This window comes from Panulirus ornatus, chromosome 11 (genome assembly GCF_036320965.1).
Source record: "Panulirus ornatus isolate Po-2019 chromosome 11, ASM3632096v1, whole genome shotgun sequence".
In the NCBI taxonomy this organism is placed as follows: Eukaryota; Metazoa; Arthropoda; class Malacostraca; order Decapoda; family Palinuridae; genus Panulirus; species Panulirus ornatus.
Genome location: NC_092234.1, coordinates 37,159,062 through 37,178,227, shown reverse-complemented (window position 1 = coordinate 37,178,227; position 19,166 = coordinate 37,159,062). Strand labels below are relative to the sequence as shown.

Sequence of the window (19,166 nt, the reverse complement as noted above, 5' to 3'; positions counted from 1 at the left end):
GTGGATCATAGGGTGGGGGAGGGGGCAAAAATTCTGGGAGCCTTGAAGAATGTGTGGAAGTCGAGAACATTATCTTGGAAAGCAAAAATGGGTATGTTTGAAGGAATAGTGGTTCCAACAATGTTGTATGGTTGCGAGGCGTGGGCTATGGATTGAGTTGTGCGCAGGAGGATGGATGTGCTGGAAATGAGATGTTTGAGGACAATGTGTGGTGTGAGGTGGTTTGATCGAGTAAGTAACGTAAGGGTAAGAGAGATGTGTGGAAATAAAAAGAGCGTGGTTGAGAGAGCAGAAGAGGGTGTTTTGAAATGGTTTGGGCACATGGAGAGAATGAGTGAGGAAAGATTGACCAAGAGGATATATGTGTCGCAGGTGGAGGGAACGAGGAGAAGAGGGAGACCAAATTGGAGGTGGAAAGATGGAGTGAAAAAGATTTTGTGTGATCGGGGCCTGAACATGGAAGAGGGTGAAAGGAGGGCAAGGAATAGAGTGAATTCGAGCGATGTGGTATACCAGGGTTGACGTGCTGTCAGTGGATTGAATCGGGGCATGTGAAGCGTCTGGGGTAAACCATGGAAAGCTGTGTGGGTATGTATATTTGCGTGTGTGGACGTATGTATATACATGTGTATGGGGGTGGGTTGGGCCATTTCTTTCGTCTGTTTCCTTGCGCTACCTCGCAAACGCGGGAGACAGCGGCAAAAAAAAAAAAAAAAAAAATATAGATAGGAGTATTCAGTCAAAACATAAGGTAGAAGTAGAAGGAATGAATATCAGGCAGAAGCATTTGGTAGGAGTAGTCAGTAAGAGCCTCTGCAAACACTGTGCTAGAGTTGCCCTTTGCAAGTGGCCTGTTAAGGGAGAGGCACTGAAGGCTAAGAAGTGGCAGTGGAATTCACAAGTTATGGAGACTACTGCTGTGGCCATCCCCTTGAGGGAGTTCTATTAGGGTGTAGTCACCAGAGATAGATACAGATATACACAGATGTCTACAATGACAAAAACTAATTCAACATACCAAAAGACTCATTATGTCCAGGAGGAAACTTTAACAGCAAAGACAGTTACCATCTGCTCTTCAATTGTCCAGCACTCACCCTACAGACATACATACATACATCACATATGTAAATAACTTACCTTCCTGCCATAAGAATACCTTCTATCATCTACAAGGCTCCTGCAGTGCAAAGGAAGTTAGCAACATCCACTGGGTAGGCCAGCAGGTAAAGAGTATAGTAATACTGTGTGTATGTCTGTGTGAGGTTGAGCAGAAGGCAATTTAGGAGTAAGTGTTCCATGCCTTCCATTGCATCTTGGACATTCAAACTCACACTCCAATTAACCTATCCCTCAACCCTGTTAAACCTAATAACCTGGCTTTGAGTTACATTTACAATCAGCTTTCCCCTTTAATGCACACATCCAAATGAATTCACCAACTTTTGCAGTTTCTCACACAAATCTGCCATCAGTGCTGTAACATCAGCAAACAACAAATGACTCATTTTTCAGGCTCTCTCATCCCATACAGACTGCACACTTGCCCTGCTCTCCAAGATTTCCACTAACCTCCCTCATCATACCATCCAAAATCAAACTGAACAACTATCGTAACATCACACAACCCTTCCCTGCCACAGACCAACCTTCACTTGGAACCATTCACTCTCTTCTCTTATCCATACACATGCCTTACATCTTTCAAAAAACTTCTCATTGGTTCTAGCAGCTTTCCTCCCACACTGTATATTTTCAAGACCTTCCACAAAGCATCTCCATCAACCATATCATATGATTTCTCTAGGGCCATAAATATCACATACAAGTCCATCTGTTTATGTATTTCTCACACAAATTCTTCAAAACAAAGACCTGATGCAAACATCCTCTGTCACCTCTGAAACCACAATTCTCCTCCCTAACTTTATGCTCTGTATGTGCTTTCACCTACTTAATATCTTCCCATACAACTTACAAGGTATATTCAACAAACTTATACCTCTGTTGTTTGAATGAGAGATGTATTGGATATCTGTATCAGCATATGCGGAAAGTCTGCTTCACCTCCACAAGATAATGATCAGACACCCCTCCAGCTGCCCTTATCAGCACATTAACATCCAAAAGTCTCTCTTTTACATGCCTATCAATTTACACAATCCAATAACGCCCTCTGACCATCTCTCCTACTTACATACATATACTTAAGTATATCTCTCTTTTTAAACCAAAGTTATTCCCAATCACCAGTCCTTTTTCAACACACAAATCTACAAGCCCTTCACCATTTCCATTTACAACAATGAACATCCAATGTACACCAATTATACCCTCAACTACCACATTACTCACCTTTGCATTTAAATCACCCATCACTATAACCCAGTCTCATGCATCAAAGCTGCTAACACACTCACTCAGCTGCTCCCAAAACACTTGCCTCTCATAATCTTTCTTCTCATGACCAGGTGCATAGGCACCAATAATCATCCATCTCTCCATCCACTTTCAGTTTTACTCATATCAATCTAGAGTTTACTTTCTTACACTCTATCACACACTCCCACCACTCATGTTTCAGGAGTAGCACTACTCCTTCCCTTGCTCTTGTCCTCTCACTAACCCCTGACTTTACTCCCAATACATTCCCAAACCACTCTTCTTCTTTACCCTTGAGCTTCGTTTCACTCAGAGCCAAAACATCCAGGTTCCTTTCCTCAAACATACTACCTATCTCTCCTTTTTTCTCATCTTGGTTACATCCACACACATTTAGACACCCCAACCTGAGCCTGAGCATTCCCTGCGTGACTCCTTCTCCTGTTTCCCCGTTTAGAAAGTTAAAATACAAGGAGGGGAGGGTTTCTAGCCCTCCGGTCCCGTCCCCTTTAGTCGCCTTCTACAACACATGAGGACTGCGTGGGAAGTATTCTTTCTCCCCTGTCCCCAGGGATAATAAATAAAATCTAAATCATTTCCACAGAAGGAGACCAAAAACAAATATGAGATCTTGCCATACCACTCTCACAAGAAACATGTTGCAGAAAGGAACATCTATATCAGAAACTTCACTTGACCTTAGATGCTTTCAGATACTCAAGGCTCTCTACATTAAGAAGAGATCCTTAAGTATGAACCTGCACACTAACAATCTTTTCAAATTACCGAGTGCTCAATGCCTGACCTGTCCCAGCGACCGTGAGAAAAGAACTGGTGAGGTCACACACCAGCATGCTCAGTTGACCTGACACAGCCAGCTTTCATTAGCCAGACAAGGGAATAGCAGCCTGACATATTCATCCCTTATTGTTCAATTATTTTTCCTATGATCTTTGATTTTTGTACATATACCTAGACAATACAGTACTGTCCTTACTCTTGAGAATGTGCCACCAGTCACAAAAAATTGTATTGTGTCACAGTGTACCTATTATATTTTTTTTTTATTATACTTTGTCGCCGTCTCCCGCGTTTGCGAGGTAGCGCAAGGAAACAGACAAAAGAAATGGCCCAACCCCCCCCCATACACATGTATATACATACGTCCACACACGCAAATATACATACCTACACAGCTTTCCATGGTTTACCCCAGACGCTTCACATGCCTTGATTCAATCCACTGACAGCACGTCAACCCCGGTATACCACATCGCTCCAATTCACTCTATTCCTTGCCCTCCTTTCACCCTCCTGCATGTTCAGGCCCCGATCACACAAAATCTTTTTCACTCCATCTTTCCACCTCCAATTTGGTCTCCCTCTTCTCCTCGTTCCCTCCACCTCCGACACATATATCCTCTTGGTCAATCTTTCCTCACTCATTCTCTCCATGTGCCCAAACCACTTCAAAACACCCTCTTCTGCTCTCTCAACCACGCTCTTTTTATTTCCACACATCTCTCTTACCCTTACGTTACTCACTCGATCAAACCACCTCACACCACACATTGTCCTCAAACATCTCATTTCCAGCACATCCATCCTCCTGCGCACAACTCTATCCATAGCCCATGCCTCGCAACCATACAACATTGTTGGAACCACTATTCCTTCAAACATACCCATTTTTGCTTTCCAAGATAATGTTCTCGACTTCCACACATTCTTCAAGGCCCCCAGAATTTTCGCCCCCTCCCCCACCCTATGATCCACTTCCGCTTCCATGGTTCCATCCGCTGCCAGATCCACTCCCAGATATCTAAAACACTTCACTTCCTCCAGTTTTTCTCCATTCAAACTCACCTCCCAATTGACTTGACCCTCAACCCTACTGTACCTAATAACCTTGCTCTTATTCACATTTACTCTTAACTTTCTTCTTCCACACACTTTACCAAACTCAGTCACCAGCTTCTGCAGTTTCTCACATGAATCAGCCACCAGCGCTGTATCATCAGCGAACAACAACTGACTCACTTCCCAAGCTCTCTCATCCCCAACAGACTTCATACTTGCCCCTCTTTCCAAAACTCTTGCATTTACCTCCCTAACAACCCCATCCATAAACAAATTAAACAACCATGGAGACATCACACACCCCTGCCGCAAACCTACATTCACTGAGAACCAATCACTTTCCTCTCTTCCTACACGTACACATGCCTTACATCCTCGATAAAAAACTTTTCACTGCTTCTAACAACTTGCCTCCCACACCATATATTCTTAATACCTTCCACAGAGCATCTCTATCAACTCTATCATATGCCTTCTCCAGATCCATAAATGCTACATACAAATCTATTTGCTTTTCTAAGTATTTCTCACATACATTCTTCAAAGCAAACACCTGATCCACACATCCTCTACCACTTCTGAAACCACACTGCTCTTCCCCAATCTGATGCTCTGTACATGCCTTCACCCTCAATCAATACCCTCCCATATAATTTACCAGGAATACTCAACAAACTTATACCTCTGTAATTTGAGCACTCACTCTTATCCCCTTTGCCTTTGTACAATGGCACTATGCACGCATTCCGCCAATCCTCAGGCACCTCACCATGAGTCATACATACATTAAATAACCTTACCAACCAGTCAACAATACAGTCACCCCCTTTTTTAATAAATTCCACTGCAATACCATCCAAACCTGCTGCCTTCCCGGCTTTCATCTTCCGCAAAGCTTTCACTACCTCTTCTCTGTTTACTAAATCATTTTCCCTAACCCTCTCACTTTGCACACCACCTCGACCAAAACACCCTATATCTGCCACTCTATCATCAAACACATTCAACAAACCTTCAAAATACTCACTCCATCTCCTTCTCACATCACCACTACTTGTTATCACCTCCCCATTTGCGCCCTTCACTGAAGTTCCCATTTGCTCCCTTGTCTTACGCACTTTATTTACCTCCTTCCAGAACATCTTTTTATTCTCCCTAAAATTTAATGATACTCTCTCACCCCAACTCTCATTTGCCCTTTTTTTCACCTCTTGCACCTTTCTCTTGACCTCCTGTCTCTTTCTTTTATACATCTCCCACTCAATTGCATTTTTTCCAGCAAAAATCGTCCAAATGCCTCTCTCTTCTCTTTCACTAATACTCTTACTTCTTCATCCCACCACTCACTACCCTTTCTAATCAACCCACCTCCCACTCTTCTCATGCCACAAGCATCTTTTGCGCAATCCATCACTGATTCCCTAAATACATCCCATTCCTCCCCCACTCCCCTTACTTCCATTGTTCTCACCTTTTTCCATTCTGTACTCAGTCTCTCCTGGTACTTCCTCACACAGGTCTCCTTCCCAAGCTCACTTACTCTCACCACCCTCTTCACCCCAACATTCACTCTTCTTTTCTGAAAACCCATACAAATCTTCACCTTAGCCTCCACAAGATAATGATCAGACATCCCTCCAGTTGCACCTCTCAGCACATTAACATCCAAAAGTCTCTCTTTCGCACGCCTGTCAATTAACACATAATCCAATAACGCTCTCTGGCCATCTCTCCTACTTACATACGTATACTTATGTATATCTCGCTTTTTAAACCAGGTATTCCCAATCATCAGTCCTTTTTCAGCACATAAATCTACAAGCTCTTCACCATTTCCATTTACAATACTGAACACCCCATGTATACCAATTATTCCCTCAACTGCCACATTACTCACCTTTGCATTCAAATCACCCATCACTATAACCCGGTCTCGTGCATCAAAACCACTAACACACTCATTCAGCTGCTCCCAAAACACTTGCCTCTCATGATCTTTCTTCTCATGCCCGGGTGCATATGCACCAATAATCACCCACCTCTCTCCATTAACTTTCAGTTTTACCCATATTAATCGAGAATTTACTTTCTTACATTCTATCACATACTCCCACAACTCCTGTTTCAGGAGTATTACTACTCCTTCCCTTGCTCTTGTCCTCTCACTAACCCCTGACTTTACTCCCCAGACATTCCCAAACCACTCTTCCCCTTTACCCTTGAGCTTCGTTTCACTCAGAGCCAAAACATCCAGGTTCCTTTCCTCAAACATACTACCTATCTCTCCTTTTTTCACATCTTGGTTACATCCACACACATTTAGGCACCCCACTCTGAGCCTTCGAGGAGGATGAGCACTCCCCGCATGACTCCTTCTTCTGTTTCCCATTTTAGAAAGTTAATACAAGGAGGGGAGGATTTCTGGCCCCCCGCTCCCGTACCCTCTAGTCGCTTTCTATGACACGCGAGGAATACGTGGGAAGTATTCTTTCACCCCTATCCCCAGGGATAATATACATATATATATACACATACACACACATACACATACATACGCACATATACACACACACACACATACATATATATACATATGAAAAATATAAGAAACAATTTAGAAAAAGTTCCTTGACGAGATTGTACACCGTATCGCCCACTGACGATGATACAGCACCATCGAAGGAAACGTTCCACTTGATGTTTAAACCTGCTACAGGAGGAGTGTGGTCACACCTGAGGCTGGGGTCGCCTGCTTGCACACATATACGAGAGATACGCTAGAAAATGATCTGCTTAACCCCACGTCAAGTGCGGCCTATCTCCCTGTGATATTGTGAAATCTGTTGGCGATTCCACAGGAGAATCTGATACAAAGTCTCACGAGATCACACATACACATATTCAACCCAAGTTGGTTCGTCAAGAGACACCATAACATATAGCCGATCTCGGACATCTCATACCACACAGCGAGCTATGGTTGCTTCTTAAGAAGCTCCTGAAGGAGGTGTTCAAGACTTCTCATTTGGTGGAATTGGCTTGACGTTGACGGACGTCATTGACCCCTGGCAGTTGTTGGTTGGTAGGTCTAGAGCCTCACCAGCCAATCAGTCCTCATGCTCACGCGCGCGGGAAGCTGAGAACGACGGGGGAGTTGCAAGCGAGAGCGTCGAGCAAAGAAGCTTGTCCAGACAGAGGTGTTGGTGCTGCGTCTGACGGTGTCGACGCTGTTGGCTGCTGGCAGCGCCTTCCACCTCGGCTGACCCTCAGGTGGCGAAGAGGTGGACCTCCTCACGTGGATCAGTGCCAAACTCAGCTCACGTCACTTCATCCATAAGGCTTTTGGCACAGTGTACCTACGAAGTATTACACTACTGGCTTCTCCTTGAGGTTGGTTTTACCATTGCGACGAACTTTGGCCAGCTTTTTGATAATCTACCAAAGCTGTATAAGAGAATTAATAGAAAAGTTGAGAACGTCAGCAAGAAACTGATAAATGCTGAATTAGCAGTCACACTCAATGAAACATGTCTGAGAGATCTACCTAGATACACAAATATCTGCCTTCATGAACAGGAAGGCAACAAAGTGCCCTACGATCTGGAGTAACAGAGAAATCTGGTCAGGTACCAGACTGAAAAAGAAGACAATCCCTGAGCTTAAAAAACAACTTCCACCAAACTGAAGGAGAGAATGAAAAGCTAAGTGCTATCAGTGGCAGCAACCTTAAGTTCCCCTAACCTTCCAAAAGGGTATGTGAAACCTCACAGACATTGCCCTAAGCCAAGACAAAGAGGACAAGTTGAACCTTGGACTAACTCTCATATCATGTTCAAACCACATCCTCACCAGAAAACTAAAAGTAAAGATCCTCCTTAATGACATTCATCAGCTAGTGAAAGAGAAGGTCATTCCAACCCCCATCCTCCAGGCCGAACTCATCTCCAAGTCCTCCAAGAAAAGGGGCTCACACCATAGTGCCATCCTTAAAAGACAACACACTGAAGTATCTAAACAGATATGAGAGGATGGCCAGATTACCATCAGATGAGCAGATAAAACAGCTGCCTATGTGGTCATCCCCACTGAGGAGAACATAGAAATGATGGATAACATCCAAAACAATGTAACACAGTTCCAATGGATCAGAGGAGACACAACAGATCAGATGAAACACGATCAAGAACCTCAAGAAGAAAGTAAACAAGGCCACAGATGCAGTAAACTCGAAGAATTGAAGGGCCGACTTTGCAAGGCTGTCTAGAGATTATGGTTTGGGATATGTATATGGAGAAAAAAAACTCTTAGACCTACAATCAGCCAGTTTCCCACACCAACATATAAGCCAGTGAAAAGACTGAATGCACTTCTGATACCCTTTGTTCCTAGCCACAATAGTCTGTCATCTACCACCGACACCTTGGACCTGATTGTGACCTCTATTGCAGAGGGGGCAATTGCCTTCCTAAATGAGTCCCTCTTCACAAACGTACCACTGAACCAGACGATCAACTTTATCCTGAATCAGATATAGAGAAATGACGACAGTCAAAACTGGATATCCCAGAGTCAGCACTCAAAACCCTTCTCCAGTAGTGTCCCATGGAAGCCTAATTCATGATTTCCTGCAGACAGATGTACCTCCAGACAGACCGCGTCACTGCAGTTGGATGAATCCATCTAAGATATGTTGTGCGAGCTCATCATTTGAGTCTGAAGCCACAGTGAGTGGGTGAGCAAGGGATTATTCTTCTTAATATGTAGTGCATGTACAGAGCATCAGATTGGGGAAGAGCAGTGTGGTTTCAGAAGTGGTAGAGGATGTGTGGATCAGGTGTTTGCTTTGAAAAATGTATGTGAGAAATACTTAGAAAAGCAAATGGATTTGTATGTAGCATTTATGGATCTGGAGAAGGCATATGATAGAGTTGATAGGGATGCTCTGTGGAAGGTATTAAGAATATATGGTGTGGGAGGCAAGTTGTTAGAAGCAGTGAAAAGTTTTTATCGAGGTTATAAGGCATGTGTACGTGTAGGAAGAGAGGAAAGTGATTGGTTCTCAGTGAATGTAGGTTTGCGGCAGGGGTGTGTGATGTCTCCATGGTTGTTTAATTTGTTTATGGATGGGGTTGTTAGGGAGGTGAATGCAAGAGTTTTGGAAAGAGGGGCAAGTATGAAGTCTGTTGTGGATGAGAGAGCTTGGAAAGTGAGTCAGTTGTTGTTCGCTGATGATACAGCGCTGGTGGCTGATTCATGTGAGAAACTGCAGAAGCTGGTGACTGAGTTTGGTAAAGTGTGTGAAAGAAGAAAGTTAAGAGTAAATGTGAATAAGAGCAAGGTTATTAGGTACAGTAGGGTTGAGAGTCAAGTCAATTGGGAGGTGAGTTTGAATGGAGAAAAACTGGAGGAAGTGAAGTGTTTTAGATATCTGGGAGTGGATCTGGCAGCGGATGGAACCATGGAAGCGGAAGTGGATCATAGGGTGGGGGAGGGGGCGAAAATTCTGGGAGCCTTGAAGAATGTGTGGAAGTCGAGAACATTATCTCGGAAAGCAAAAATGGGTATGTTTGAAGGAATAGTGGTTCCAACAATGTTGTATGGTTGCGAGGCATGGGCTATGGATAGAGTTGTGCGCAGGAGGATGGATGTGCTGGAAATGAGATGTTTGAGGACAATGTGTGGTGTGAGGTGGTTTGATCGAGTAAGTAACGTAAGGGTAAGAGAGATGTGTGGAAATAAAAAGAGTGTGGTTCAGAGAGCAGAAGAGGGTGTTTTGAAATGGTTTGGGCACATGGAGAGAATGAGTGAGGAAAGATTGACCAAGACAATATATGTGTCGGAGGTGGAGGGAACGAGGAGAAGAGGGAGACCAAATTGGAGGTGGAAAGATGGAGTGAAAAAGATTTTGTGTGATCGGGGCCTGAACATGCAGGAGGGTGAAAGGAGGGCAAGGAATAGAGTGAATTGGAGCAATGTGGTATACCGGGGTTGACGTGCTGTCAGTGGATTGAATCAGGGCATGTGAAGCGTCTGGGGTAAACCATGGAAAGCTGTGTAGGTGTGTATATTTGCGTGTGTGGACGTATGTATATACATGTGTATGGGGGTGGGTTGGGTTGGGCCATTTCTTTCGTCTGTTTCCTTGCGCTACCTCGCAAACGTGGGAGACAGCGGCAAAAAAAAAAAAATAAAAAAAAAAATATGTAGTGGATCAATTTTTCAATGAGTTCAGATACTGAGAATACTAGAGATACAGTGCAAGGGGTGGAAAGGGAGTTGGATGGTTTGGAGGGTTTTCAGATATGTGCTATGTTGAAAAGTTTCCAGATGTTAGATCTTAGATTTTGTTTGTGTAGCCATTAGTAGTGGAAGATGTATGAAAGTACTTGGACTGCAAATGGACTATCATGTTCCATGTGAAACTTGGATATGTTGTCAGGGCCAGCAGCAAGAAATTCTTAGAGGACTTTTATAACTTTCATGTTTAAGGGATGATTTTTGAGTTCTGTCTCCAAAGGATGTTTGTGTTCTCTGCGAGAAGGGATTTCACTGGACATAAAATAAAGGTTATAAGAGGAAATTGTTTTAAAAAGCACATAAAAGTCGGTAGATAACTGAAAAAGAAAAGAGGTTAAAGGAAAATTATTCCAAAAAGGAGCAGAATTCCTAATATAAGATGGATGCAATGATAGATGATAACCTTCCTGTTTAGGGGATGAGGTTGGTTTTTGCTGATTTTTGAGTCCTGTCTCAAAAGTATATTTGTGCATTCTTTGAGAGATAGTATTTCCCTGAAAATAAAGGTTATAAAAGCAATTTGATTAAAAAAGCACTTAAACATGTGGACTGTTTTGTTAACTGTTTCTTTCCCTACACCTCAAAGCTTTGAAACTCTCAAGCTTCTCATGTCTTCCACAATAACTATGACCTGGCACATTCTAAAAGAGAGGTTTTTTCACTTTCTCCAAAATTCATAAACATTTTACCTTGACTCTTCTTTTTCCCTTTCATAATTCCCTTTTGTCTGTGACTGGAGCTTTCAACATAGAAAAAAAATAAATGCATGTATAAAGTAAGTAGAGAAGCAAAGAGGTTAAAAGGAAATTAGTCCAAAGAGCAGCAGATTTCCAATAGAAGATGGATGCTGTGACGAGTGAAATAAACAAAAAACAAACCTTAAGCCTTTCTGCACGGGAAAATGTTTCATCACAATGCTTGCAGGAAAACTTTTTTTCAGCAGTTTCTAATGTATGCGCAGGTTTGGGCTCAGCTGCATCTAATGCTAAAGGATCCCCCTCTTGCTTAGCACAGGAGCTCACTATTCCATCGGGGTGAACCTAAAATGAAAGTTACTTTCACCAAAGTTACTGCTCTATTTCCCCTGTCAGCAAAAGCATTACAGGGTTAAGCTAAAACACAGGATACAGGAAATGGGAAAGCATACTTAGCACTTGGGTACTTGTGAGAAAATATCACTGCAGGAAAACTAATTCAAATAAAAGTCTAAATTTTCAAAATGCCTTAATATTAACAAAATATATTCAATCTTATATCAAAGTAGATACTGCAAATTCTATTAGCAATGACGAATCTAAAAGCTATTCCTGTCATGCAAAAGTCTCTAGCTTACCACTGAGAAACTATGAGGAGTGTATTCGGGCAACTAGGAGTAATATAACTGCCTTGCAACCGCCAAAGATTTCACAAAGAAAGCTCTGTTGTGGAAACAATCATTCAGGAATACTAGAATGACCTTTGACATTATTGTTATCCTCACTTAAACACCACTACACCAAACATACACTGATCTGAAACCACACTTACAAGTCTTACTTTTTCTTGTCTATGATTTGGACACCATGGATCTCTCCAGCAATGGAAACATCTATCAATCGTATCACAAACCCCTCATGCCCAAGATCCAACTTCCCCATGAAAATATATTCCTCAATTTTCCTGTAGTTACCAAAGAAAGAAACACAAAATTGCCACATCTGACCTCCTGCACCATAGATGGTTTCCTAAGTGCTACAGGAGATCCACAGACGTGGATCTTGAACAGGAGTGTATAGGTAAGGATATACACTCACAACACAAAGATCAAGGTAAGGGTATACACTCATAAAACAAAGATCAAGGTAATTGTATACATTCACAAAACAAAGATCAAATGTCTGAAAATGTTATGGAAAAATTGTTATAAAGCAAGACCAAAATTAAACACAACAATAGAAGTAAAGGAAACTGTGGAATCAATTCAAGGATCATAATGGGTGTTATGAGAGAGCACAATGTTGATCTGAGAAATACAGTCATTAGGTAAGAATAAAAATTCCTTTTAGTGGAAGAGATTCAGGATATACAGATTCAGAAAAAAAGGTGAATTAATTAAAAAGTAAGTAATAAGGTCTGATGGATCTTTTCAATTTGTCCTAAAGCAGGCTGTTCAGTTTGAGGAAAGTACTAAAACACATAAAGAATCTATCGGTAAAAATGGGCTGAAGGTGCAGAAGGAGCAATATCAGCAGGTGTTCAGTTAGAAGAAAAAGGATTAAAACACATACAAAGTCTATTGATGATAGTGGGCAAGGAAGTGCAAAATAAGCTATTTCTGTAGCTGCTCAGTCAGAGGATAGGACTAAAACAAATACAGAATCTCTTGACTACAGTGGTCTGGTAGAAGTAAAAACAAGCAATTATGACAAATACCAAACAGACACAAAGCATGAAGACCGATACACAGGAACATAGAAGCAGGCTATATATACATACACACGCACCTATTTATATATACAAATACATTTTTTTTATCTTATTTAATGTACTTTGACCCGGTCTCCCGCATCAGCAAGGTAGCACAAGGAAACAGACAAAAGAATGGCCCAACCCACCTACATATAAAAGTACATACATAAACACCCACACACGCACATATACATACCTATACATTTCAACGTAAACATACATATATATACACAGACATATACATATCCCTGGGGATAGGGGAGAAAAAATACTTCCCACGCACTGCTCACGTGTCATAGAACGCGACTAAAGGGGACAGGAGCGGGGGGCCAGAAACCCTCCTCTCCTTGTACCTTAACTTTCTAAAAGGGGAAACAGAAGAAGGAGTCACGCGGGGAGTGCTCATCCTCCTCGAAGGCTCAGATTGGGGTGTCTAAATGTGTGTGGATGTAACCAAGATGAGAAAAAAGGAGAGATAGGTAGTATGTTTGAGGCAAGGAACCTGGATGTTTTGGCTCTGAGTGAAACGAAGCTCAAGGGTAAAGGGGAAGAGTGGTTTGGGAAAGTCTTGGGAGTAAAGTCAGGGGTTAGTGAGAGGAAAAGAGCAAGGGAAGGAGTAGCACTACTCCTGAAACAGGAGTTGTGGGAGTATGTGATACAGTGTAAGAAAGTAAACTCTAGATTGATATGGGTAAAACTGAAAGTGGATGGAGAGAGATGGATGATTATTGGTGCATATGCACCTGGACATGAGAAGAAAGATCATGAGAGGCAAGTGTTTTGGGAGCAGCTGAATGAGTGTGTTAGTGGTTTTGATGCACAAGACTGGATTATAGTGATGGGTGATTTGAATGCAAAGGTGAGTAATGTGGCAGTTGAGGGAATAATTGGTATACATGGGGTGTTCAGTGTTGTAAATGGAAATGGTGATGAGCTTGTAGATTTATGTGCTGAAAAAGGAGTGGTGATTGGGAATACCTGGTTTAAAAAGTGAGATATACATAACTATACTTATGTAAGTAGGAGAGATGGCCAGAGAGCGTTATTGGATTACGTGTTAATTGATAGGCGTGCAAAAGAGACACTTTTGGATGTTAATGTGCTGAGAGGTGCAACTGGAGGGGTGTCTGATCATTATCTTGTGGAGGCGAAAGTGAAGATTTGTAGGGGTTTTCAGAAAAGAAGAGAGAATGTTGGGGTGAAGAGAGTAGTGAGAGTACGGGAGCTTGGGAAGGAGACTTGTGTGAGGAAGTACCAGGAGAGACTGAGTACAGAATGGAGAAAGGTGAGAACAAAGGAGGTAAGGGGAGTGGGGGAGGAATGGGATTTATTCAGGGAAGCAGTGATGGACTGCGCAAAGGATGCTTGTGGCATGAGAAGCGTGGGAGGTGGGCAGATTAGAAAGGGTAGTGAGTGGTGGGATGAAGAAGTAAGATTATTAGAGAAAGAGAAGAGAGAGGCATTTGGACGATTTTTGCAGGGAAAAAATGCAAATGACTGGGAGATGTATAAAAGAAAGGGGCAGGAGGTCAAGAGAGGTGCAAGAGGTGAAAAAGAGGGCAAATAAGAGTTGGGGTGAGAGAGTATCATTAAATCTTAGGGAGAATAAAAAGATGTTTTGGAAGGAGGTATATAAAGTGCATAAGAAAAGGGAGTGAATGGGAACTTCAGTGAAGAGGGCTAATGGGGAGGTGATAACAAGTAGTGGTGATGTGAGAAGGATATGGAGTGAGTATTTTGAAGGTTTGTTGAATAGCTTTGATGATAGAGTGGCAGATATAGGGGGTTTTGGTCGAGGTGGTGTGCAAACTGAGAAGGTTAGGGAAAATGATTTGGTAAACAGAGAAGAGGTAGTAAAAGCTTTGCGGAAGATGAAACTGGCAAGGCAGCAGGTTTGGATGGTACTGCAGTGGAATTTATTAAAAAATGGGGTGACTGTATTGTTGACTGGTTGGTAAGGTTATTTAATGTATGTATGATTCATGGTGAGGTGCCTGAGGATTGGCGGAATGCTTGCATAGTGCCATTGTACAAAGGCAAAGGGGATGAGAGTGAGTGCTCAAATTACAGAGGTATAAGTTTGTTGAGTATTCCTGGGAAACTATATGGGAGGGTATTGATTGAGAGGGTGAAGGCATGTTCAGAGCATCAGATTGGGGAAGAGCAGTGTGGTTTCAGAAGTGGTAGAGGATGTGTGGATCAGGTGTTTGCTTTGAAGAATGTATGTGAGAAATACTTAGAAAAGCAAACGGATTTGTATGTAGCATTTATGGATCTGGAGAAGGCATATAATAGAATTGATAGAGATGCTCTGTGGATGGTATTAAGAATATATGGTGTGGGAGGAAAGTTGTTAGAAGCAGTGAAAAGTTTTTATCGAGGAAGTAAGGCATGTGTACGTGTAGGAAGAGAGGAGAGTGATTGGTTCTCAGTGAATGTAGGCTTGTGGCAGGGGTGTGTGATGTCTCCATGGTTGTTTAATTTGTTTATGGATGGGGTTGTTAGGGAGGTGAATGCAAGAGTTTTGGAAAGAAGGGCAAGTATGAAGTCTGTTGTGGATGAGAGAGCTTGGGAAGTGAGTCAGTTGTTGTTCACTGATGATACAGCGCTGGTGGCTGATTCATGTGAGAAACTGCAGAAGCTGGTGACTGAGTTTGGTATGGCAAAGTGTGTGAAAAAAGAAAGTTGAGAGTAAATGTGAATAAGAGCAAGGTTATTAGGTACAGTAGGGTTGAGGGACAAGTCAATTGGGAGGTAAGTTTGAATGGAGAAAAACTGGAGGAAGTAAAGTGTTTTAGATATCTGGGAGTAGATCTGGCAGTGGATGGAACCATGGAAGTGGAAGTGAATCATAGGGTTGGGGAGGGGGCGAAAATTCTGGGAGCCTTGAAGAATGTTTGGAAGTCGAGAACATTATCTCGGAAAGCAAAAATGGCTATGTTTGAAGGAATAGTGGTTCCAACAATGTTGTATGGTTGCGAGGCGTGGGCTATGGATAGAGTTGTGTGCAGGAGGGTGGATGTGCTGGAAATGAGATGTTTGAAGACAATATGTGGTGTGAGGTGATTTGATCGAGTAAGTAATGTAAGGGTAAGAGAGATGTGTGGAAATAAAAAGAGTGTGGTTGAGAGAGCAGAAGAGGGTGTTTTGAAATGGTTTGGTCACATGGAGAGAATGAGTGAGGAAAGATTGACCAAGAGGATATATGTGTCAGAGGTGGAGGGAACAAGGAGAAGTGGGAGACCAAATTGGAGGTGGAAAGATGGAGTGAAAAAGATTTTGAGTGATCTGGGGCCTGAACATGCAGGAGGGTGAAAGGCGTGCAAGGAATAGAGTGAATTGGAACGATGTGGTATACCGGGGTCGACGTGCTGTCAATGGATTGAACCAGGGAATGTGAAGCGTCTGGGGTAAACCATGGAAAGTTGTGTGGGGCCTGGATGTGGAAAGGGAGCTGTGGTTTTGGTGCATTATTACATGACAACTAGAGACTGAATGTGAACGAATGTGGCCTTTGTTGTCTTTTCGTAGCTCTACCACGCACACATGAGGGGGGAGGGGGTTATTATTCCATGTGTGGTGAGGTGGCGATGGGAATAAATAAAGGCAGACAGTATGAATTATGTACATGTGTATATATGTATATGTTTGTGTGTGTATGTATATGTATACATTGAGATGTATAGGTATGTATATTTGCGTGTGTGGATGTGTATGTATATACATATGTGGGTGGGTTGGGCCATTCTTTCCTTTGTTTCCTTGCGCTACCTCGCTAACGCGGGAGACAGTGACAAAGCAAAATAAAAATAAAAATATAAACAATAATTTAATATACTTTTTTTTTTTTTTTTTTTTTTCCCCCCCCCAAAAGAAGGAACAGAGAAGAGGTCCAGGTGAGGATATTCCCTCAAAGGCCCAGTCCTCTGTTCTTAACGCTACCTCGCTATCGCGGGAAATAGCGAATAGTATGAAAAAAAAAAAAAAAAAAAAATTTATTTTTATTATACTTTGTCGCTCTCTCCCGCGTTTGCGAGGTAGCGCAAGGAAACAGACGAAAGAAATGGCCCAACCCCCCCCATACACATGTATATACATACGTCCACACACGCAAATATACATACCTACACAGCTTTCCATGGTTTACCCCAGACGCTTCACATGCCTTGATTCAATCCACTGACAGCACGTCAACCCCGGTATACCACATCGCTCCAATTCACTCTATTCCTTGCCCTCCTTACACCCTCCTGCATGTTCAGGCCCCGATCACACAAAATCTTTTTCACTCCATCTTTCCACCTCCAATTTGGTCTCCCTCTTCTCCTCGTTCCCTCCACCTCTGACACATATATCCTCTTGGTCAATCTTTCCTCACTCATTCTCTCCACGTGCCCAAACCACTTCAAAACACCCTCTTCTGCTCTCTCAACCACGCTCTTTTTATTTCCACACATCTCTCTTACCCTTACATTACTCACTCGATCAAACCACCTCACACCACACATTGTCCTCAAACATCTCATTTCCAGCACATCCATCCTCCTGCGCACAACTCTATCCATAGCCCACGCCTCGCAACCATACAACATTGTTGGAACCACTATTCCTTCAAACATACCCATTTTTGCTTTCCGAGATAATGTTCTCGACTTCCACACATTCTTCAAGGCCCCCAGATTTTTCGCCCCCTCCCCCACCCTATGATCCACTTCCGCTTCCATGGTTCCATCCGCTGCCAGATCCACTCCCAGATATCTAAAACACTTCACTTCCTCCAGTTTTTCTCCATTCAAACTCACCTCCCAATTGACTTGACCCTCAACCCTACTGTACCTAATAACCTTGCTCTTATTCACATTTACTCTTAACTTTCTTCTTCCACACACTTTACCAAACTCAGTCACCAGCTTCTGCAGTTTCTCACATGAATCAGCCACCAGCGCTGTATCATCAGCGAACAACAACTGACTCACTTCCCAAGCTCTCTCATCCCCAACAGACTTCATACTTGCCCCTCTTTCCAAAACTCTTGCATTTACCTCCCTAACAACCCCATCCATAAACAAATCAAACAACCATGGAGACATCATACACCCCTGCCGCAAACCTACATTCACTGAGAACCAATCACTTTCCTCTCTTCCTACACGTACACATGCCTTACTTCCTCGATAAAAACTTTTCACTGCTTCTAACAACTTTCCTCCCACACCATATATTCTTAATACCTTCCACAGAGCATCTCTATCAACTCTATCATATGCCTTCTCCAGATCCATAAATGCTACATACAAATCCATTTGCTTTTCTAAGTATTTCTCACATACATTCTTCAAAGCAAACACCTGATCCACACATCCTCTACCACTTCTGAAACCACACTGCTCTTCCCCAATCTGATGCTCTGTACATATATATATATATATATATATATATACAGAAACGCCCACACACACACATATACATACCTTCCCATGAGTCCACAGGGAAAGTGAAACACGATAAGTTCCCAAGTGCGCTTTCATGTAATAATCACATCATCTGAGAGACACAAGAGAGAAATATAAGTCAGTTGATATACATCGAAGAGACAAAGCTAGGACGCCATTTGGTAAACACAAAAGTGCACTTGGGAATCTATCGTGTTTCATTTTCCACTGTGGACTCACAGGAATATCTTGATCACAGGCAAAATTGTGATCCTTTCCAATATACATACATATACATTTCACCATATGTATACATATACATACAAAGGCATATATATATATATATATATATTTTTTTTTTTCCGGTCTCCCGCGTTTGCGAGGTAGCGCAAGGAAACAGACGAAAGAAATGGCCCAACCCACCCCCATACACATGTATATACATACGTCCACACACGCAAATATACATACCTACACAGCTTTCCATGGTTTACCCCAGACACTTCACATGCCTTGATTCAATCCACTGACAGCACGTCAACCCCGGTATACCACATTGCTCCAATTCACTCTATTCCTTGCCCTCCTTTCACCCTCCTGCATGTTCAGGCCCCGATCACACAAAATCTTTTTCACTCCATCTTTCCACCTCCAATTTGGTCTCCCTCTTCTCCTCGTTCCCTCCACCTCCGACACATATATCCTCTTGGTCAATCTTTCCTCACTCATTCTCTCCATGTGACCAAA

At 42.5% G+C, this 19,166-nt stretch overlaps 1 protein-coding gene across 3 annotated transcripts in view; it reads right to left on the bottom strand.

The window, feature by feature from the left end:
- Window positions 1-19,166, bottom strand: part of LOC139751407 (uncharacterized) — a 188,755-nt gene that overhangs the window by 69,042 nt on the left and 100,547 nt on the right. For all 3 annotated transcript variants that reach the window (XM_071666795.1, XM_071666794.1, XM_071666796.1), the window contains one exon: window positions 11,418-11,579. In XM_071666795.1, coding sequence (XP_071522896.1) covers window positions 11,418-11,579 — 162 coding nt within the window. The remainder of the gene's footprint in view (window positions 1-11,417; window positions 11,580-19,166) is intronic.